Source organism: Bidens hawaiensis, unplaced genomic scaffold (assembly GCF_021521415.1).
Source record: "Bidens hawaiensis isolate Kalapana, Puna unplaced genomic scaffold, B.hawaiensis_p1.1 tig00015932_1, whole genome shotgun sequence".
Lineage (NCBI taxonomy): Eukaryota > Viridiplantae > Streptophyta > Magnoliopsida > Asterales > Asteraceae > Bidens > Bidens hawaiensis.
In genome coordinates, this window is record NW_027492435.1 from 87857 (window position 1) to 112429 (window position 24573).

The following is a 24573-nucleotide window of genomic DNA, read 5'->3' on the forward strand; positions in this document are numbered from 1 at the left end:
GTTTTCTACGACGCGCATCACTTGGTGATCTAGATCGGATATTCTTCGCAAACAGTGAGTTCACTTACCCCACTCTTAAACTGTTTTCAAACGTTTTTCACTTGGGGGAGATAACATACTCCGATAAACATATTTTCTGAGATAAACGCATATGAAAGATTTTGTTATAAATTATATATCACTTGAAAAGGCTAAGCGGCATACATAACATTTGAAGTCCCACACATCGGACCGGTTAATATTTGGAATAGCGAGTCACTTTTGGGTAGTACTACTGGGTTTGACAAACCCCACCCGACGCTAAGCACAACTGGAGGTTGAGTGGGTGTAAATTTTGGCTAACACTTACCATGGTCTGGAGGACCTGGTGACGGGCACTTGATAAACAGTCAGCTTCGGTCGCGAACCACTTAGCGATACTTGTTGTATAGATTAGCTACCTATCGATATATAATTTGACATAACACTATCTGGTAATGCAAAACACTTAAACGCTGTAACGTGGTTACACACTTAAACGCTGTAACGTGGTTACACACTTAAACGCTGTAACGTGGTTACACACTCAAACGTCGTAACGGGGTTACGCAACATTTAAACGTCGTAACGAGGTTACGCAAAACGCTAAACGATTTATCTTATTTTACTTGTGAACTCACCAACCTTGTGTTGACACTTTTAGTATGTTATTCTCAGGTAGCCGAGGCGGGCGCGCGGTTTAGGAGCATGCATTAATGAAAACACTTTTATTCTGCAAACTTAATTTTAACAGTTACATTTGGTTTTAAGTCGTCCTGCGTGACGCAACTTTTGAATTAAGGTTTTACGCTTCCGCACTTACTTTCATTTAAACGTTTTTCTTTGGTTTGGTTATAACTAATGATTCCGATCCTGCCAGTTCACACCCTCTGACGGTAAAACTCCGTTAGTGGATTTTGAGGGTGTGACAATTTCCAACCCATCTCATGAAATCATCATCACTTCTATTAATCAACCTCAAACGAGTCAAATCTCTCACTTCACACTCAGGCAACGTGTTGAGTGACCTCAAGGCCTTCTTAAAGTACTGAATCCCATCATAACGCTTTATCACAAACAACTTCAACTGTTCGTCATACAACCAGCAAATGATTCCTTTCTTCGACTCAGCATAGCCCTTGATACTGTAATTCTTTTTAAACATTGTTGGTACCGCAGGCTTCTTTGTCTTGACGAACCACTGAGCACAGCCTTCTTTCCATCTCGTTTGTTCTTCCCACTCAGACTCATCTGGCACACTTTCATCTTGGCTCAAGTTCACCTTATCAACATTTGGAATATCATGCTCTACACCATCATCAACAATCTCTCCTTCTTCCAACTCACTATCAATCTCTCTCTGTTCTCCGATCCTTTCAATCTCATCAACCGTTAACACATCATCGACTAACTCCTCATCATATACCACCACCACACTCTCACCACCTATACCACCTGATGTACCAGCAGACTCCCCCTGAGATGTGGAAGTCCCAAGAGTTTGTTCAGTTCTTGGCAACTCACCACCTACATCTTTCGATGCATTGGGATCACCGTCTCTGTCTTGCCTCTTCTTGGTTCTCAATTCATCACCCTTGCAGCTCGTCTCCCCCTGAGATGCTAAGAACTGTTTAAGAGCATCAAAGAGTTTACCGTGTTCAACGAGGATGGACGATTGTATCTGATTCTCTACCACAAGCCGCTGGATAGCTTGAGTCTGGATGAGATTGATTCTTGACTGTTCAGCAACTACCCGTTCAAGAGACGCTATCCTTTCAGAGTCAGACAAAGTAGCATCAAAATCAAACCGCATGTGAGAAATATCTTGAGCATACGGTGGAGGAATTCCCAAACTAGCTGGTAAATCTGAGGTAGGTTGAAAAGTAACCGTGGGTGGTATGGAGACAGGTAACCCTGCAGTAGCATCCAACGTCGACTCAACAAATCTTGCAACAACCTCCGATGGAGTAAGAGTAGGAGGTGGCAAGGAAACTATCTCCGGAGTAGTAAACTGAAACGTGGTTGGAGGAGTACCAAATGATGACGACGTGGTCACCAACAGAACACTTGTGGTGATCGGCATAGTAATTGTAAAAGCAACAGGTAACATAGTCATACCGGACAACGATGGTGGAGAAAAACGAACAACCCTTGAACTTTCACCAACTCTAGAACTTTCACCAACACTTTCCTTCTTTGATCATCGTACCAGAAGATATAGATCCTCCTCATAATCTGATTCACTGTCATTTGAGTCTCTCTTCCATTTGCCATGAATCCTTTCTTGTCTGGCAAGAATTTGCTGTGCTTCAACTATATCGTCCGTGGAGGAATCAGAGTCAGTTCTCTCTGAGTCCGCCACAGATGTAGCGACCATGGAAACCTGTACACCAGACACCTCAGCTACTGAGGCTTGAACTTCAGCAGCAGGATCAATCCATTCCATGTCAAAGAACCCTTGCCCTCCAAAGGAAGCTTCAAGATCAATCTGTTCTTCCGGAGCTGCAACAGGATCAGCAGGCAATGCTTGCTGTATCACGGGTGGTGGTTGAACCACAGGAGGTGGTTGAGAAACATCAGCCTGTTGCGGTGCCGGATCAAGAAATTCATCTCCTGGAGGAGCAACATAAGTAGGATTCACTAAGTACCCAAATAAAGCTGTGTGCCTTGGAGGTAACTCCTCCCTACTACGTGCACTTGAAGAACGACACTGTGCAAAGATTCTCTTAGACACACTCTCTACATAGGAAATCGGACGTCGTTGTGGCAAATTTGGAGCCACATGATTGAGGATCATCTGTAAGAATCTCAGATACATCAGAAACCTTTCTCGAGCCACTGCACGTCTCTGACGATCAATCTCATAAAATATCATCTGACTGAAACTATAGGGCTTCTTGTAGGCCAAAGCAGTCATAGCCGATCGCATTGTCGCACCCATACCGTCTGTACCAGCTTTACGACCTGACATGCACACTATCATCACATGCATCAGAAACCTCCATTGATCTAATAGAAATCCCTTTCGTCTCTGAGAATCTTCCAAAGGACCCGAGTACCCCATACGAATAAAGGCACCATTTCGAAAAGTGGCCGAAAAGTCAGTGGGGTCATTGGTAGTTTCAACCCCAAATTGTAAAGCTACCCTTATTTGATCGGCCGAGAACTGCACCACTTGATTGTTAACTGTAGCACGCATCACAGGTGGATCAACACGACAGTCATATTCAACAGTTCTCCAAAAGTCTTCAATATTTGGTAGTGAGATCGGAAGAGTAGTAGTAATAGCATGAAAGATGCGTGAGCGTACGAGAAACGATATGATCTCACGGTAATCGTTAGTTCCTCGAGCATCCGGGTCCAAGGTGATATACATGTTGTGACCCGGAAAGAACTGTCTGTTATTATCTCCACCTTTATCACCACCAGCGCCACCAGCACCTGCCACAGCAGCTATATCTGCAAAACAAACGAGCCATATCAGTTCAGTATGATAGCAGGTTACAACTTCGCCCTACATGGAACAGGCGAAGTTGTAGCGTTAGCGAATTTAAGGGAGTGGCGAACTTGTTAAGTTCGCCAAAACCCTAACTTCGCCATTTGAACGGCGCACACTGCACACCCAGTTAGGGTTAGGAATGGCTGATCAAAGAGTAAAAACATGAAGAGATAGTTCCGATTAAGATCAAGATACACTTATTTTCACTAAAACAGTTTCAAAATGGATTGATAAAAGTGGGTTAAGGGTTTGTTGCGAAGTGAGTACAAAATGGATCATTGAGAAACAGATTAGCAACACCCAAAACAAATTATGAGCCATGAGGATCTTACAAACCTTGAACACAGATGGAAAATAGGTTTTAACAGGTTTTGATACAAAGGATTAAGTTCGCCAAGGGTTTGAGTTTGAAAATAATTTGACCAATTGACCACCGTTTCACTTTATATAGTTTATAGAAACCCCGGAGGCGAAGTTGGATTTAACTTCGCCAAGATTCAACTTCGCCTCAGTCAACACAAGGTCAACTTCGCCTACTTTGATAACTTCGCTCCACAGGCAACATCGCTCAGCAGTTAACTTCGCCCGTATGTTTAACCTTCGCCCATTATATAACTTATAAAAAAAACGCATAAAATTGACCAAAGGTCAACTGCGTTTTAAAAGTCACCGAAAAAGATTTAAACTTAACGATCAAAGAACCAAGTAACCAAAAGAAAATTTGAATAATAGAATAAACGGGATCAAATTTCAGTCTTGACGAGAACCTGCATGTTTTAGAAAAGATCCGAACAGGAATCATACTGATTAAGCGGCTGTCACTCAGATCCATGTTCAGCGTTATTATGACATAAAGAAGCAGGTTGTAGGCAGGTATAAAACTTAGTATGGTTTTCATCGCTTCTATGATACGGATTAGGTTCAATTAAGCTCAAAATTTAGATGGACATCACATGAGAGATTGTGATGCCTCCTATCTATTCTCAAAGCGTATTTGGCTTTCCCTAGGTCACCCTGAGTTGACTTCGACCCGTAGTGTCTGATTAATCAATGAGCACACGTCGATCTTCGGAGTCTTCTTCCCGTTCTTTCTTGCCTCTTTCTATATATTTGTAATAAAATAAGCTTCAGAAGGCTTAACAATAATAACTATAGTTTTTTTTTATGACATTAATACAACTTCGAATTGAAGACAACTGCAAGTCCCGAATCTAGATCACTGCATATACTTAATACTATCTTCACGGGAATCAGAACATTCACGGGCTCGTGTGTGACTGGGTAATCACTTTTCTGCCTATCATTCGGAAAGATGTATATGGAGACATGCACAACTCAGAATGATTCTCCACATTAAATCGAGAAGATTTAGTTTGTATCACTTCTACTTTTACGCACCATAGAAAGCTACCATAACATACAATGACTGTTCTAGAGTCTTTTAGGCCTAATAACTTCACCGGTTAAGCACACAAAATCAGTTTTTCTATCACTTTCCAAGGTTGGATCAATTTTCTTTTAAACACCGTATTAAAACTTCTTACGAAGTTATAGACTTGAAAAATTATATCATCTCCCAAAAAAATTTAAATTCTAGCGCCCCGATCAAGTCAAAGTCTTTAGGTAAACGGCTATCCTGAAGATCCAGTGGATCAGCCGGACCGACCACACACGAGTATGTGTTCCTCTGACTAAGTATGAACGACTAATTTTAAGCGAAAGAATAAAAACCCATCATAAACCGCCCCGGTCACTTTCAGTCATCTGGTTAATGGCTATCCTTATAATCTACATGTAGAAGTAAGGACCAAACATATCCTAGGATATGTCCTTCAAACTTAAGCAACCGACATAATTTTAAGCGATAGTGATGGTTTTTTTTTTTAAAAAAAAAAAGAGAAAACATGGTTACTCGGGATTGATCATCCCATTAAACTCAACAAGATTTTGAAATCGGGATCGGTCAAACGCTTTAGTAAAAAGATCGGCAAAATTATCCAGTGAATCAACCTTTTCAAGCACAATTAATTTCTTCTCAACACAATCCCGTATAAAATGATGACAAATCTCAATATGTTTAGTTTTACTGTGTTTAACGGGATTGTTAGTTACTGAGATAGCAGTAGTGTTATCAATGCAAATAGGAGTTTAAGTGAAATTCAGACCATAATTGCGCATTTGTTGCTGTATCCATAAAACCTGGGAGCAGCAGTTCGATACTGCCATGTATTCTGCTTCGCATGTGGAAATGGCTACAGAGGTATGCTTTTTGCACTGCCACGACACCAATCTTCCTCCGAGAAACTGACATCCACCGGTGGTTGACTTCCTGTTCTGATTGCAACCTCCATAGTCAGAATCGGTGTAAGCTACCAAATCCAGTTCTCCCCCTTTCGAGTACCATAGTCCCAACTTAGGCTTTCCCTTAAGATACCGCAAGATTCTCTTCACTCCTTTCATATGTGATTCCTTCGAGTTTGCCTGAAAATGAGCACAAAGACAAACTGCAAACATAATGTCAGGTCTAGATGCAGTTAGATACATTAAAGAACCTATGATTGCCTGATATTGAGTGGGATCCATATCTTCATCACTGTCGGAATCAGCACCCAGTTTGTGGTTAAAGCAGATTGGAGTGTCAAATGGGGTACTATCATCCATCTTAAAGCGTTTAAGCACATCATGGACATACTTCATTTGAAGCAAATAAACATGTCGTCTTTCTTTTGATCTACCTGCAACCCCAAAAAGAAAGTTAATTCACCCATGGCGCTCATCTCAAACCTCTACTTCATGACTGCCTCAAATTCCTGACACATAGTAACTCTTGAGGCAACAAAGATGATGTCATCTACATAAACCTGAACGAGTAGAAAATCTCTCCCTTTCCTCTTGACAAACAACGTACTGTCGATCTTCTCTCTTTCAAACCCACTCTCTAGCAAGTAATCTGACAAAGTTGCGTACCAGGCACAAGGAGCCTGATGTAACCCATATAATGCTTTGCTTAGTTTGGACACATGATCAGGAAAATCTGGGTCAGGGAAACCCGGAGGTTGTTCGACATATACCACCTCATCGACTTTACAATTAAGAAAGGCACTTTTCACATCTAACTGAAACACTTACATCTCCTTGTGTGCAGCAAATGCCAGAAACAATCGAATTGCTTCCAGTCTTGCCACAGGAGAAAACACTTCATTGTAATCGATTCCTTCCTGCTGATTAAACCCTTTCACTACCAATCTTTCCTTGTTACGAATGATTACCCCTTTTTGATCTCTTTTACACTTGAATACCCACTTTGTACCGATAGCGTTCACATCTTGTGGTTTTTCAACTAATTGCCATACATCCATCTTCTCAAACTGTGCCAGTTCTTCCTGCATGGCTTCAACCCACGAGCTATCCTTCAGTGCCATTTGATAATTCTTTGGTTTAATCTGACTAATGAAGCAGGTGTACAAGCATTCATTTATTATACTCGTGTCTTTAATGCTTGCGTACACACATGTGTGTTCATCCAAACTTCTTCTAGTACGTACACCATCAGAAGAATTACCGATCACATTCTCCAAAGGATGGTTCTTGTGAATTTTGGTGGTCTATACCGGACCGACTTCTAGATCATTCTCAAGATTTGACGAAACTTTATCAGAGTGTGGCTGAGGTTGAGTGTGAAATGGATTGTAGAATTCGTCTTTATTCGAATCAGCTAGAGTTTCAACCGCACTTGACGAGGTTGGTTGATTTTCATTATATTGTGGACGTTGCACAATGGTCTCCTCTTCGTCATACAGCATCTGTGAGGCCATTTTCTCATCAATATCTGCAAAATCCAAGTAAGGCACATTAAAAGATTTGAATAGCTTATCATAGTCGAAAGCCTCTGTCGGTCCCATGCTAGGCCTTGGTGATTTGTAACTAGTAATGTCAGTGTTACAGACCACCTCAACCTTACTGTTTGATAGATTAAAGACCTTTCTGTTGGGTGTCCCAACAACATAGCCAACTAAGATACCTTCGTCGGCTTTCTCACCAAATTTAGAGTTAGTCTTTAATATCGAACATGGGGACCCGAAAGGTTCAAGACCCTTCAAATTAGGCTTTCTAACATGCATAAGTTCATAACAAGTTTTATTTAATCTTTTAACAGTTAAAACACGATTAAGGATATAACAGGCTGTAGCAACAGCTTCAGCCCAGAACACCAAGGGAAGTTTAGCATCTGCCAGCATGGTCCTGGCGCCTTCGATTAGAGTTCGATTCTTCCTTTCAGCTACTCCATTTTGTTGTGGAGTATATGGGGCAATGTACTGATGGTCTATCCCTTTCTGCAGACAAAACATCTCCATCTGATAGTTCTTGAACTCTGTACCATTATCACTCCTGATGTACTTAACCTTCCTCCCAACAATATTTTCCACTTTGGTGATCAAGTTAATCACCAACTGAACTGTCTCATCTTTTGTCTTCAGAAAATATACCCAAGAATATCGTGAGTAGTCATCGGTTACCACCAAACAGTATGAAGTTCCTCCTAGACTCTTTACATTCACAGAACCAAAGAGATCCATGTGAAGTAGGTCCAAGGTGTTGACAATTGAGTTAACCTTCTTGGAGTGATGAAGTTTCTTGTGCTGTTTTCCTTTCTTGCATGATACACATTGGTCTTCAAAATTGAAATTTTTCAAAGGAACCCCTAGTACCAACCCATTCTTGACTATGTAGTTCATCTTACGAAGTGCCTCACTTTTAGTAAAATGAACGGTGTATTCTTTGTCACAATCTGAGAGACACTCAGCAGGTTGTGTTTCAATTCTTCAACAAGATTCACCTTTTCCAACTTTATTCTACCATTTGTCACAGTTCCAATACCACTAATTTGTTACCAGTCATGTGCCGGGAACAGCCACTGTCAACAACCCACATATTGTTTACAGCCTTGTTTGACTGTTCCTGCACAAATAAAGAAATAGACTAAAATCTGGGGACCCAAGACCTTCTAGTCTTGGGTCGATTAAATCTGTTATCCGGCATCCAGTACCTTGGTTGCCCAAAGTCAGTTGGAGGAGAGTTTCTATAAGTTATGTAAGAGAAACTTCTAGATGACTGGCTATGAGGCATCCAAACCTTCGTGAGTTAATAGAATTATAATTGTTGGTTTGGTAATTTACTGGGAAAAAACGAGACTGATTTCTTTGAAATCTTTGATTACTCTGATGATTGGAAGTTGGTGTGTTCACATTCTTACCAGCATCATAATTAGTATTCGTTTTATTCTCAGATTTGGTAGGCCTCATGTTTCTAGATTTTCTCTGTTTCAGAGGACAGTCAACGACAAGATGTCCTATCCTGTTGCATCTAAAACAACTTCTGTTCGATCTCGTCTGGCTGTTTTGAACTTTCGTCTCAGAAGTTGTTGCAGACGTCGAGGTTGTATTACTATCCGTTTGTCTAACATATGGTGGGACGAACGGATTTAGGGAAGATTTCTTTTCATCGGGCTTATAGTCCTCCCCTCGTTTTAGTAACACTACCTTTTCTTCTATCTCACCAGATTCAGACAACTTGTCTGAATTTGACGAGATAGAACTAGAGACAGTACTAGTGACATTTGAATTTGTCTTACTTGTTTCGCTCTCATAAACTTCAGTTTCTTTAACAGAAACTTTTATTGGAATTGTCTGACAAATTTCAACATTCGCAGATTGCTGATTACTAGGATTATAAGTGTAGTTATTGTTGTATGGTGGTGGAACTTCAGAAAATCCAATTCCCCCTTTGTTAACCGAGGAACGTTGAGCACTTATGATGTGATCTAACATAGCAGAAGAATTTCTAAATTGTTCAATTTTTCTATTCAGTTTCACCACTTTTACCTGGTAATCAGCTATCTGTTTATCTTTTTCAGCAATTAGTTTGGTCTTTTCTTCTAACACTTCATAACTAAGATCAATTACTTGTATTTTTTCAGCTAGAGTGGCTTTAAGACTTCTGATATCCTTTTCACTAGCTTTTATTTTTACCGAGTAACTATTTTCTTTAGTTTTAGAATAGTGATGTTCTTCTTTTAAATTTTTAAATTGAGTGTCCAAACTAACAAACTGATCAGTCAATGTTTTCAATTGATTAGACAGGTTTTCACATTGTTCACAATGAAGTTCAGAACATACCTCTGAGAGTTGATCGTTCACTTCTGCCATGTATGCTTGATCTTCCCCTGTCTCCTTGTCACTTCCTCCAGTTTCGATGTTTACCAGATTTGCTTGTTCGAACACCTCCTCAACTTGTATATTCCAGTTGTATCCACCGTTTTGTTGAGATACCATAGCCATGTTTTCACTTCCACCCCCATTCTGTTGAGCATGCCTGTTCTGACTTCGTTTGACTCTTTCATTTGTACACTCCTTAGCAAAGTGACCATTTTGTTGACAGTTATAACAGCGAACCTTTGACTTATCAAACCCTGGTCTTTCTCCAACGAACTTTCTACCCGTTTTCTTCATAAATCTCTTTACCCTTCTTACTATCATAGCCATCTGCCACTGCAGATCCATCTCTTCCAGATCATCAGCATCGATCTGATCATAGTCTTCATCCAAAGTTGCAGGTTCGACTATTTTTCCTTTGATGTAGTTCTCATAGGATGCAATGAAGGATGCATAGAGGGCAAACTGTTGTTCAGCTGATTTCACACTCATAGGCATCTGTGAGTAGTTCTTGTTCGAAGTATTGGTTGAGAAATTACCAGTGGTAGTTTGAGGTTTTGAGGAACTACTACCTCCTGCTACGAAACATACATCACCATCCATGTTGAGAATCACATGACCATCTGGAGTGGAGTTTGATTCCCCCTTTGAGTAGTAGGCAGTGAATTCTGATTTTGAACTTGATTTTGGAGTGACTTTAGCACCATACATTCCCGGATCCTGAACCTGATCAGTCGGTGTCTCCTTTCGGACCATGTTAAGTTCAAAATTTCGTAACTTATTTACCACCATCTCCAAATCAATATTCTCAAAGTCTTTATCTTCTCGCATCAGAACTGTGTACATTTCCCATTTTGGTGGGAGAGCATCTAGAAGCTTTTCCACTATATCTTCTTCCTTGTATTCGATGCAGTAATTATCTAGCTCTGTCATCAGATGATAATATCGTGTGATGATATCATCAAGTAATTCATTTTTCAGATACTTGAATACAAAGAATTGAGTTTTCAGCAGCTTTGTCTTGGACGTACGTATTCCAACATTCCCTTCATATCGATTCTCTAGTGCTTCCCAAAGTTCTCAAGCAGTTTTGTATTTTTTTAAAGGTGTGGAGAATCTCTTGTGGAAGTGTCATTGTTATGGCAACATGTGCTTTACTTTCATCTTCTTTTCATCATCCTCTATCTTACTATACTTCTAAATATGTTCACGACCCTCAAACATGGATGTTGGTGGAATGTACCCGTCTTGAATGCAGACCCACATCTTTGCGTCTTGATACTTTACATACTGTCCAAATCTATCTTTCCATGCAACGAAATCAGTACCTTTAAGCAGTTTTGGAGCTTTAGTTGCTGAACCAGCTTCAACCTCCATCTTTACCAGTTCTGTGATGTTTATCAAAGTCATACTTGACTGAAACAAGACTCAAACCTTAAATATCAACTTCTGTGAACAGTGTGCAATAGCAAAGTTGATACAACTTCGCCTGCTTCTCAACTTCGCTGAACAACTACGCTGGCCTGACAACTTCGCTGAATAACTACGCTGGCTTGACAACTTCACTGAACAACTACGCTGTCTTGACAACTTCGCTAATTATTAACTTCGCCGATAATCAACTTCGCCAAAAACTTATATCTTAGCTAAAACCCTAATTCTTGTGACGGCAAGTTCGCCAGAAGAACAACGAGGTTTAGCAGATTGAGTAGGTTAATTTCGAAGGTCGCGAGGGTGATTGACAGGTGTGTTTGATGAGGGATGAGTATCGACTAACAGAAACATGGTATTTCAAACGTAAACTCGTTCCGCGAATGGTCTAACGGAACAATCTTAACACCCGTGTGATAATCCCGAACCACACAATCACGAGCAAAACGCTTTGATACCAATTGTAGGTTCCCAGCCGGATCTACACAGGAGAATATCGTAACACAAGGGTGCGGAATCCCCACGTATACGATACGAGTGTCAAGATGATTACTAAGTTGATTATAAGCAAGTACACAAGAACACAAGATAATACTTGATATATTGCTAACACGTGATTCAGAGAATCACAAAAACAATTGTTCCAAAAACTTAACAGAACAGCCGAAGTTAAGAGAATATAATGATCGACAACTTCGCCTAACATACTAGGCGAATTTGTCTTAACTTCGCTAACCTATCAAGTTCGCCTAAAACAAATGGTGAACATATAATAACACGTTTCACAAAAGACCAACAGTTTAAATGATTAAAGACACAAATAAGCACAAGATATTGAACTACTGGCATCATGCACCAACAAATAGAAAAAAAAAACATGATTTTGTGATAACAAAAGTTTTAAGGGGTTTAATTATAAAACTAGAAAATCACCAATGTATAAAAAATTTCAAAATTTGTATTGGATTTTAATGAAACAAAGAAATTTTTAAGACATCTTTTAGCGTAAAAGTATAAGTCTTTTAAGTTGTAAATATATAACTCATTAATATTTGAGATTAATAAAATGGTTCATGATGAATGAGGGTAAGGAAATAAGATAAGATTAGGCTTTAATAAACGATCTACTTAAATAAAATAAACTTTATTCATGAGGTAAAACATGCAAGTGATAAGATTCAAATTGAAATAATCCAAGGATATAAAGAGACGTTAAAATACATAATTTGGGAAAAAGACAAAAATAACTTAAGATTGAATGAGAAAATCGACAAAAGTCTTTGTAGTCCTTGAGTAGTTTAATTGATGTAACTCGAAGCACCATGAGGAGTTGCATTCACGAGAGCTTGAGCAGTCGAGGTAGATTGACTTGGAATAACTTGAATGGGTTGAACTTGCATAGCAAGGGCTTGAGTAGAGTATGCTTTGTACACTTGAGCTTGCGGGTACGGGGTTTGTTAGAGTTGGTTAAGTAAGGTTGACCTTCATAAGTGGGAGGAGCTTGAAGAACATGGGTTTGAACTTGGTAAGCATGGGTAAAGTAGTAGGGTGTAGTCATAGTTGAGCTTGATGAGCAGGACAAGTTGAGGACACGTGTTACGGAGATGATTTGGGTCTCCACAATGATAGAAAGAACGGGTATTATGAACACCAGGTTGAGCATGTGGGGCGGCTTGTGTATTAGGCGGGACACGACAAGTGTTAGCAAGGTGGCCATAACAGTTGCATTGGGTGCATAGTCGGCAAGGGGATTGAACAGAGTTATGGTGGTTACACTTGGCACATAGAGGATGATGTCTGGCGTAGGGCTTTTTGTTTGGGGTATTTTGGTTGTGGTTAGGAGGAGGTTGGTTATTGGGTTGGTTAACGGTGTAGTTTTCATGGTTGGTTTTATGCTTGTTGTTGTGGTTGTTGTTGTTTGAAGCAGGTTTGGGTTCGGCTTTAGCATCAGAGGATGAGTCGGTTTCGTTCTTTTCGGGAGTAGGCTTGGAATCCTTTCGGGACAATGTTCTATCCCTAAAATGACTCTCGGTGATGTAAGCGGCTAGGTCCATAGCCTCCCCGATGGTTAAGGGGTCACAACTTACCACAACATCACGGAAAATGATTGGTAAACCGCGAATGTATTTTCTGAATGCCGCGGTTCTCGGGGGTTACAAGGTGGGGTACGATACGGCTAAGCTCATGAAAACGGTTGGAATAGGTGGAGTTATCCTGACCGATTTGCTTGAGCTCCCAAAATTTGGTTTCAAGCCTTTGCAGTTCATGTTCGGGGCAAAACTCTTTCTTCATAGCCTCTTTGAGATCTTCCCAAGGCATGACTACAACCAAATCAGGTCCTTGGTCGGCCTTCAAGGAATTCCACCATACTCGAAATCGCTTGAGGCGAACTTAGTTCGTCTTGCGTCCGGACATTCACATTCGGTGAACACATTCTCCATCTTCTCGAACCATTGTAGCAACTTGGTGGCATTCTCCTCACCACAAAAGGAAGTAGGTTTGGTACTCAAGAAGTTACGAATGTCATAATTGTTCGGTGCAGCCGAAGTAGTGGATCCATTAGAGTTGAGGATCTGGATTTGGGTTAAGATCGTGGGCATAGAAGCAGCAAACTCTTTGGTTATCCTAGAAGCCATACGGCGATCTTGGGAACCAGATGAACGTTGATGATGACGGTGGTTTCTTAGTGAAGACATTCTATGAGGAATAAAGGTAAAAGAATGTAAGATAAGGGGTACATTGCGTAAATACTTATGAGTTGATGTAGTCAATATGATTAATGTGTGATAACTAGATGAGGAGATAAGGTCAGTTTAAAAGTTAAAATTTATTTGATTAAGTTAACTTAATAAACAACTAACGAAGCAAAGTTTGTGTGTTGGTCTCCCATAAGCTTTCCATGGTAGTTTGAATGGCCCAATGAACTAACGAATTAAAGCAACTGAGTTGGATGGCCCATGAGCGTTACATGGCATTTTAACTGTCCCAACTAATTAACGAATTATCAATGCAAGAGAGTTGAACGGCCCATGAACGTTAGGCATTTTAACTGTAACAAAAAAATACCGAACTAACGAGATAAAAAATGAATAGTTGGAGCATCCCGTGAACCACCACGTATGATGAACTCCAGCAAAATAATATTCAAAACAAGTTGAGGAATGGATATTAGGAGTGCCCATTGATACCATAGATTTTTCACCCAACTGCCCATTTAAAAATAACACAACTCAATAATCGGAAAAGACCGAATTTAGCCACGAATCACCGTGAATTCGGTTTAAAACAACCTAAGGTGTCAGTCATATGACTATTTTGTCCCGCTTTTACCTATAAGATCGAGTACTGTGGTCAGGTTATCCTCCATCTAAGGAATAACGTCTTACCTTCGGTTCTCGGAACAGCTTGCCAAGGCCCAACTCACAGTACTCTTTCCATTCTAGTTACTTATTGAAAAGGAAACCTAACATAAAATGTTTCATCGTGAAGAAGAAATGTAGCACATGATCGATTGATAAATAAACAAAGGGACTAAATGTCTAAATTTTTAATACGAACAAATGAGTTATCATGGTTAAAGCTCCTTATAAAAGACTAAAGGTTCGAAGCTAGATCGTTGATATAGACATTTACAAAGTTAATCCCGTACTATATGTCCGAGATAACTCACAAGTATAAATCAGTGGAAATATCGATCATCAAAAACAAAGGTGAATACGCTCAAACTTTTACAACTCTTTAAACGAATCATGAACAAATGTTTACATGGGATTATGTATCCCAAAAGCTTTATAAACAAATGTAGTTATTGGCCCTTAGGCTATCGTATATGTTTGTCTAGATCCTTACAGATGTGGGCTATCGATGGGTACACCGCACAATGTTCAATCATCCCTCCACCATGATAGACAGGGTCCAAGTTATATCCACATGGAGAATGGTTTTGTGTATACTTGTAGTTTCTAAGTACTCGAACGATGCGGTGTTTGATGAGCGATTTCGAGTTGAGTTTGGGTTTATAATAGTAATTCGGAATTTCAGAACTTAGTTATTTCGTTTGCCATGACGGGCCGGGTCACAAGATACCCGTATGGAATAATTGAGGGTATAAAATGCTTTAGTGTCAAAGTGTTCACCAACATGTATTTTATAAAATGTTTTACAAATAATAAGGAATAGAAGTTAGAGATGATGTTAATAGCCATTAGACGATCTTATGGCTCAAATGTAGTTTAAAAATGAAAAGATGCAACTTACTATTTCAAAGAACTTTTTTTGTATCATCAACCGAGGTTTTAATTCTTGAGTTTACAATATAATATTATTTTATTAAATAAAAGACTTCCGCTACAAATGCACCCTGATATATTTACAAAACATTATCTAGGGCTGAGCACGGTTTGGTTTGGATCGGTTTTTAGGTGAAACCGAAACCGAAAATTCAGTTTTTTTTCAAATATAGAAACCAATCGGTTTCGGTTTTTCGGTTTTCGGTTTTTCGGTTCGGTTATATTTGATTTTTTTTCTTTTTTTTTGTTATATTAATTGTTTTATGCGACTAGTTCCTATGTACAAAAATAAATATTAACATTTACTATTTCTTTCACAAACTCTAATTTCTATTACAAATCTACTGAACCAACAAACTCCTAATTTGTTTCAGTTGTTGTCGCATATGGCTTAATATAAATATATTTAACAATCATTTAAATTATTTATTTTAATATACCAAGGTAAATTAAACTTGTATGTAACTTCTGATAGCGAGAATAGTCATACACCACTTTCAGAATGCATATGCGATCTTACCTAGAAATTGTTACAAACTTACAACTAACACCCTAACAAACTTAGAAGGTTAGAGTACTAATAACTTCATTAAAAACATGGGCAAGAGGTTCGGTCACATGGGATACATGTGACTCACCTGGAACGGACGTACAAGGTTGGTTCTCTGCGCCTCTCCGGCAGGCAGCAAGGTGCGTAGCTGGTGGTGCTGGTGGCTAAGTGGTTTGAACATTTGGAGAGAGTGAGGGAATGAGAATTAAGAGTGACGGCTGAATACTATTAAGTTAAAAATGATTAAGTCAAATAATATTGTATGCTAAATGGGCCACACTTGGTAATATAAAATAAAGACTTATGGACCACAAAGTTGGGCGAAACAATTAAAATATTCTAGTTGGTCCTGAAGTAATATGGTTCGGTTCGTTTTTTTCGGTATTTTTGAAATGGGTAACCGAACCGAAACCGAAATTTCGGTTTTTCAAAAAACAAAAAAAACAGTCGGTTAATACTTCGTTTCGGTTTTTTCGGTTAATTTGGATTCGGTTCGGTATTTTCGGTTTTCTGCTCACCCCTACATGTATCAATGTTGGTCACACGCCTAGGCCCATGGAGCTGGGTGTGACAAACGAAGGCAAAGAGACTTTGAAGGTAAAACGAGCAAACAAAGCCAATAGGAAGCCGATCAAGAAGATGAACACATGAAAACGTGAATATTTAGAGTGGAAAAGATTCAAGATTTTGATGGGGAATGTTAGTCTTGTGTGGCGAGCAGTCATGACTAGTTGCATGCAAAGAGTACTAACTATTATAATGTACAATATATAACTAAGGGACTACTGGAAGAGAGTTGAAATTAGTTTTACTTAAGAGGCTATCTCATAAGTTTTGGTAGGTTGCATGTATAATTTGTATGTATATGCATACACATAAGAAGAATAAGAAATTTATTATTTAGGTTAACCATAGTATATACATAGATAGGTATAAAAAAATATTTTTTAAAATTAGACAAAATCAATTAAATAATAAAATATAAGCACTTATAGCTAGATGTTGAAATCTATAAAAGTTTATTTTTCATAACAATGTGACATATGTGGTGTTTAGGCTATACATATATATATAGAGAGAGAGAGGCCTAAATGTAACAATCTATTTAAGACGGGGCACTTCGGCTAATGAAATTTCTAGAGCTGTCCTAGTTAAAAAAAAATTACATATTTATAATTATAATTATATAAATGTATATAAATAATTTATTCAATTAAATTTACAGTTTAATGAAAAAGTATTAATAGAAAGGTAAGCCCAAATGTCCAATTAGTCTATACCCAATATTTAAGCCCAAGCCCCTGATGGAGGCCCAAGTATTGAAGAACGTATCATGTTATATTTGGAGGTCCATGATCGTGCTTTCAAAAGTGGCCCACGAAAACGGGCATAACTTGGCCCACGAAGCTCCATTTCAAGCCCATTATTGGTCAAATCGAAGCTTGAGACGAGTAGCACATTGTGGTAAAACGGCCTACGGCGGTTTGGTCCTTGTCCGAAGCCCAAAAACGCCTTCTAAATAAATTTATGGGCATTTTTATGTTTTTTCGTCAACTTTGCTGGTTTTTTTTGTTTGTGTTTGGCCCATGGCCTTTTTTGGGCCCGTTTCGTATTAGAAAGTCTATTTATATGTTTGTTATGCAATCTGAAGAGGTAGACTTTATTTCAAAAATAAATATTTTTCTCTTCACTTTCTTTGACTTTTGGGTGGGAATTGGGAGTTTTGTGAAGTTCATCACGGGTATTCACAGAATCAACGTGGTAGATCTTCGTTATCATTTTACCGCTGCATCAGCCCCAAACTCTCAACACATTCTACATTTAAAAAAAATGTTATGTTTGCATAAGTAATTTGTTGGATGAATTCAATGGATTAAGAGCATAATTTTAAAAGATAATGTTTCAGTTTTCTATATATATTGTTTTGCTCACTAACTTCATTTCCATTGATGTATCATATATTGAAGTTAGCTCTTATATTAACCAATATAAGTGTAAGCATTGAAAGATGCTTTTCAGGGATGAAGTACAAGAAATCTTATTTGTTTAGTCGAATCGGCTATGAGAATTTATATGATGGTTGTATTTATTTCAATGTGAAAAACTTGCATTTCTAATAAAGGTTCACGTATCTTGTTTTGGTTATATGATATTTGGTTTGATATATTTTTTTATATAACCCGAGCTGATTCAACCCAATCGGAACGATCGAACCGGACAAAAAATAAATTATAAACCGATTATCCGACCTGAAAAGCCAAATCAGACAGGAAAAAATCTAGATAGTGATAGTTAACTGAGTATTGACATAAAAATTTCCGAATCATGTGAGAAAATTTTCTAGGTCTATCATAGAAGTGTATTTGTTTCTCAGTCGTGTAAGTAGCTATAGAGACTTGATGAGTAAGCTCTTGTTCTACCTTTGATTTGTCGTATGTTTCAATGTATCTGTTTGTACTTCGTAACTGAGTAGGATTCTATAAGATAGTTTAGTGGTGGTGTCTTCGACTTTTGTGTTGTTATCTTACCAAATTAATTTCTTCCGCGCTTGTTGAAAGTTGTGGTAATTTGTGGTGATTTAATTACAATCTTTCATGGCCGACAACCCATTCAAGACAGTTATTGCTCCACTTCTTTTTAACCTTAGCAGATGTAATTAAAGAATGACGATCACGCGTCGAGGATTAAACACACACTAGCAGAACACAACTTAAAGCAATAAACGGATACTAGATTTAACGTGATTCGGTCATGGTAACTAACGCCGTCACCCAAAATCATCAAAAGTTTTGGATCGAAGACGAAAAAAGAAATTAGTTTTAAGCAGAAGATTTTTTTCTTTATTGAGTTTAAAAAATTAAATTTATATATGGGCTTATTAGGTTATGATGTGGGATGTCAAAAATAAAATAAAAAATATAAAAGTGAGTTTAAATGATTTCGGTGATTGGGTTTAAATAAGATATATGCTCGCAAACTGGTTTTTAATTATTAGTGCCAAACAAGAAACCAGCAAACGTCAACAACGGATTCAAAGTACTTGGTGTAAACTTCCTAGCAAACAACACACACATCGGTGTTGTGTTATCGTTATAAATGCATTCAGTAGAACCAAATCTGATCGAGTTCAATAACTCTTTCGTAATCTCACCCCCTCCGAATTTTCTTGGATGTGGGCCCACAATAGACCAATCAACATATGTAATAGTTCGGTTTGAGTTCAACCTTCCATATAAGATGTTCACCAATGTTGATAAATAATGTTCGTCGTTGTAACATGGCGGATGACAATATTCTTTGAAAAGACTATAGTAATTTTGTTCAGCGACAATCGCAAGAGCAAGATCACGATTAACTTCAAACCATTGAGACCCCTTTCGCCAATCTTGAATGGTGATGTTGGGTGCCATTTGTGGATTGTAGCGACCACGACCAGATTTTCGCTTGTCGTCAAAAGAGGCTATGTAGCTTAAGTTTGAGTTAACAAGATAATTATAAGTTGTGGTGAAGTTAAACAACGGAATACATGAGTCGGATAGTAGCACAAATCTTTGATTCGAGGTATCAAGGAGAGCGTTCGCTAGCAATCTTCGTTCTGCATCTATCATTGAAATATCGCCCCAATACACTGGCTGCAAAGTAAGTTATATAAGACAAAAACATCCATCAATGTGATAGTGTACATGTGTATCCAAGTATGCTAGAAGTATTTGTGAACATGTACATATACATACTAGTACATGCAACGAGATAAAAATAACCACTCTGTCTTGAATGAAACTTACCTAGACAACACGGTTATAATAATTTAACGTTGAAACGACGATAAAAATAAGCACGTAGAGAAAGCCATGTGAAAAATAATAAATAAATGAAAACCTTGAACAATTTTGATGACTTAAGCCCTTTAATTGTTTATATATTACATATTAATATATGGACGCATTTTGCTTTATGTTAAAAACGGTTAAAACTTAAAACCATAATAAATTATCTTTAGCTGGTGCAGCTCACTATTTAATGATTCATTGATTAAAAAGATGAAATTAAGAATCAGGTGTTTTATATTATATTATCAACAAAATATGTTTTTTTTACCTTTCTTATGTAAATTCTTTCTTAAAACATAATTATTCTTTTTCTTGTATATCTTTTAAATCTAAAAAATGCTCATCGTTAAATTAGTACGGTTTGGTGTTCATCTATCTAAAAATAAGCTAACAAAATGTTAGTGTTTTTAATCATTTAAAAAGATTAAACAAAAATCAAAATAAATTTAAGCATCTACATATGACTAATGTATTTCTATCCAAAACTAAATTAAAAATAATATAATCAAATACAAAAAACAATTTTGGGCATTCATAATTTGACCAGTTTTTGTTTTTGTTGGAGAAACAAATCATTTACCCTATAACAGCATAAAGTATCTTACAATATTTATAACATATTAAAAAAATGTTAACAATAAAGATAAATTAAAAAAATGAATACTTCTTTATTTATAAAGTTTTCTATATTTTAATAATGTTTTTCTCTATATAGTAATTAAGTGTAAAAACATTATATATTTAACGGGTGTGTTTGTATTCATCCAAGTATACAAAAATTTTAATAGTTAAAAAAATAGTTGCTTGCGACTCGCGCGTTGCGATAGGGACGTGACGAGAACCCGGTTGATATCTGTCAAACACTCAAAGCCTGTGCGTTGTGACAATGACATGATAGGAATTTGTTTGGTAATGGTTCGGTTCGCTAGAGTAATTCTTATTGAAATATATTTAAAAACCAAAGTTAAGTAGTATCCATATTAAATACTTATAATTCAAGCTTTTGAAGGATTTAATTAAATTGTTAAACCAAGGGGACTGAAATTGTCAATTTGGAAAAGTTGTTAGGAGGAAAAAAAAGCCATAGACATGAATAAAGGGGTTCGAACCTTTAGTTGTGTTTATAAGTTTTAAAGTAAACTTTAAACTAACTATTCCTATTTACAAACCAACTTAACCAAATTTTAATTATATGGAAAAGTTGTTAGGAGGAAAAAAAAACCATAGACATGAATTAAGGGGTTCGAACCTTTAGTTGTGTTTATAAGCTTTAAAGTAAAGTTTAAACTAACTATTCCTATTTACAAACCAACTTAACCTAATTTTAATTATATGGAAAAGTTGTTAGGAAGAAAAAAAATCATAGACATGAATTAAGGGGTTCGAACCTTTAGTTGTGTTTATAAGCTTTAAAGTAAAGTGTAAACTAACTATTCCCATTTACAAACCAACTTAACCTAATTTTTATTATAAAACTAATTTCTTTTTTCTTAACCTATCGAATCAAACTTTTCATACTCATTATCGACCCAAATTTCACTATTTTTTTATTAAATAAATATAATTTATAATCATTTTATAATCATTGTTTTTTTTATTAAAACTGATTAGTAATATAAAAAAATATTTTCTTTTTTTCAAAAGAAACAACATAAAAATTTCAATCGGCAATCTGTTATATTTATTTTATATTAATATATATATATATATATATATATATATATTATATTACAAACTTTGTTTTTAATTAAATTTATACATCGATGTGTTCAAACAAAAAATAAGAAAAAAATTATACATGACTGTGTTTTTAGAATTTTCATTTAAAAAAAACTTAATTATTAAAAGTTATTAATAAAAACCAACAGTTTGAAATTAAAACTAATTGGTGAGAGAATAAGGAAAATAAAAATTAAATGAAAAATCATAGATATTTTGACATGTGAATGTGAAATAGTTTGAAATTTGATTTGGAGGAGCAAATTGGTTTGGTCCATTTGTTATATCTTTTATTTGTTTTTGTTTATAAATCGTAAAACAAACCCTCAAGTTTGCTAATGGGAGTGTTCAAACCACCAGACGAAGTTGATTCTTTATTTTAAGTTTAAAAACAATAGATATATCATATAAATAAACAAAGTGAAAAAGAAGTTGACACTAAGAACAACAGATATATCAAAGAGCAACCACAATTTTGAATGAGTAAAAGAAGAAACTGACACGTCACGTCAATTATCACGTTATATTTTCACTTATCTACTTTTAAATATTAAAAACTCTCATTTCTTCTCAACATCACATACACTTTTAGACACCCCCACATAATCACATATCTTTATATTTTCTTTCTATAAACTAAAATACATTTATAAGTATCTTACTTTTTATATCATATTATTTAAAAATAAAATAAGTTATAGTAAATAAATTTTAAATATAAATAATAAAAGTCAAATAAATAAAAATTCAAAATTACATAAACAATAAATAAAACAACAACACGCAAACACAAACTAAAAAGGTTACATAAACTAATTTTGAAAAGCAATTTTTTTTATTAAAATTTCTTACCATTAGAAGTAAACCAAACAAAAAAATTATTTTTTAAGTCAAAAGGAATCAGGATTAAAATGGGAAATTTGTTTAAAATGTGAATGAAAATTAATTACATTGAGCTCAATTATCATGTTTACCTACATCTACTTTTGTGGATATGCTCTACGCTAAACATCAACTCTAATGCGCATTTGTTCACTTAAGAATTTTGAGTTATGAACACATTGAAGTTGCTCTAATTAAAGATATAATTTAGTTATATACACTGTATTCTTTCTATTTATTATTATTATTATTATTATTATTATTATTATTATTATACAAAAACTTGGTCCGTACGTAGAATGTTTCATGAATTAGTAATAGTGTCATGGCATAAACCATTAATTGTCATTAGCAAACCTCAAGAAATAAAGTCATATGTATCAAATCTGAGCTCACCTGGCTCGTGATTCTTGTGTCATAGAAGACAGAGTCTTGAGTGATGGTGTCATTGTAAGATGGATGGGGGTGGACGTAGATGGTGAAAAGACCTTCATACCCTTTAAAGAACAGTTCCCACAAGGGTGAGAGTGGCAATGGCCCTGGTGTTAAGAACATAAATGCAACCTTGTAATTAGTGTTATTGGCTATCGTTGAAACTTCCATCACACTCTTCACCAAATCCTCATCACTCATATTGTGCATCATGGGTATTTTTTGCCCTTCAGAAACCCTAGGCGGTGATACTAACGATAGAGTATTTGCATGTGGTAGTGATAGTGGTAGGCTTGGATTTAGTGGTGTTAATGAAGAAAGATTATCCGCTTGTGGTAGCGGTGGTGGTTGTGTTAATGAAGAAAGATTATCTGCATGTGGTAGCAGTGATAGTGGTAGGCTTGGATTTAGTGGTGTTAATGAAGAAAGATTATCCGCTTGTGGTAGCGGTGGTGGGTGTGTTAATGAAGAAAGATTATCTGCATGTGGTAGCAGTGATAGTGGTAGGCTTGGATTTAGTGGTGTTAATGAAGAAAGATTATCCGCTTGTGGTAGCGGTGGTGGGTGTGTTAATGAAGAAAGATTATCTGCATGTGGTAGCAGTGATAGTGGTAGGCTTGGATTTAGTGGTGTTATTGAAGAAAGATTATCCGCTTGTGGTAGCGGCGGTGGTTGTGTTAATGAAGAAAGATTATCTACATGTGGTAGCAGTGATAGTGGTAGGCTTGGATTTAGTGGTGTTAATGAAGAAAGATTATCCGCTTGTGGTAGCGGTGGTGGTTGTGTTAATGAAGAAAGATTATCTGCATGTGGTAGCAGTAGTGGTGATGATGGTAATAATAATGAATGAAAAACATTTAAAACAGAGGTCTGAACGGCCGTAGAAAAACTTTGAAGGTAGAACGAACAAATGAAGCCGATAGGCAGGCCAATCAAGAAGATAAACAAGTGAAAAAGAGAATTTTTAGAATGGAAAAGATTTAAGATTTTGACGGGGAATGTTATTCTTGTATGGCGAGCAGCCATGATTATTTGCATTGAAAGAGTAGTAATTATTATACGTTCAATATATAATGAAGTGGCCACTTGGAGAGAGTTGAAATTAGTTTTACTTAGAGCTTAAGTTATGCTATGGTGCATGTGTCCTAATTAAGCACCCTATTGCAACCTATGACTGACCTTTTAAGGTTTCAAAGACAATGTATTTGTATGTCTATGCATACAATAATATTACAGTGTACCGTTCAAGCCAAAAAGATATGTGAACACTTCGCGGATAATGTGAACACTTCAAAACTAGTGAACTATTATTTATTTCTGTGAGTAGGTTGACATTTTACATGATCAAGTGGTTTATATTAATAATATAGGGTTCTTGTTTCAGATTGACCCAAGTGTGCTTTCATCGGCTTAAACATAAGTTGATTTTGATTTTTGACGTAGTCATGGCTTTCTATTCTTGTCATCATGACGTAGAGTATTTGACCCAGTCAATAGTTTGCAATGGAACAAGGACAATAGGACATGCATGATCATATGAGGTGATACATTCCGAGGATTTAGTATTGTCCTAACTTTAAACGTACTTCAACTTTTGAGTACCAGTCACTTCTCTTTTTTTATTATACTATTCGAAATTAATATAATTTTGCCCTTTGAATGCGATAAAATAAAGCAAGTAAATATATGGCAAGTTGTAATTATGGATACT

The 24573-nt window shown here is 36.7% G+C and overlaps 1 protein-coding gene across 1 annotated transcript; it reads right to left on the reverse strand.

Moving 5' to 3' along the window:
• Positions 1-17576: 17576 nt before the first annotated feature.
• On the reverse strand, positions 17577-24241 carry LOC143550166 (glycosyltransferase BC10-like). Its single transcript, XM_077040869.1, has 3 exons — positions 23687-24241; positions 22827-23143; positions 17577-19631 (listed from the first exon to the last, which is right to left on the reverse strand). Exons 1-3 carry the CDS (start codon positions 23898-23900, stop codon positions 18984-18986), a joined length of 1179 nt encoding a protein of 392 aa, XP_076896984.1. The 5' UTR covers positions 23901-24241; the 3' UTR covers positions 17577-18983.
• Between the last annotated feature and the right edge of the window lie 332 nt (positions 24242-24573).

Coding starts and splice junctions, on each gene's coding strand:
- LOC143550166 (XM_077040869.1), bottom strand. CDS start 23,900: ATGCAAATAATCATGGCTGCTCGCCATACAAGAATAACATTCCCCGTC. Junction 23,144..23,686: donor ATTATTATTACCATCATCAC/CACTACTGCTAC, acceptor GCCTACCACTAT/CACTACCACATGCAAATACT. Junction 19,632..22,826: donor ACACAAGAATCACGAGCCAG/GTGAGCTCAGAT, acceptor CTTACTTTGCAG/CCAGTGTATTGGGGCGATAT.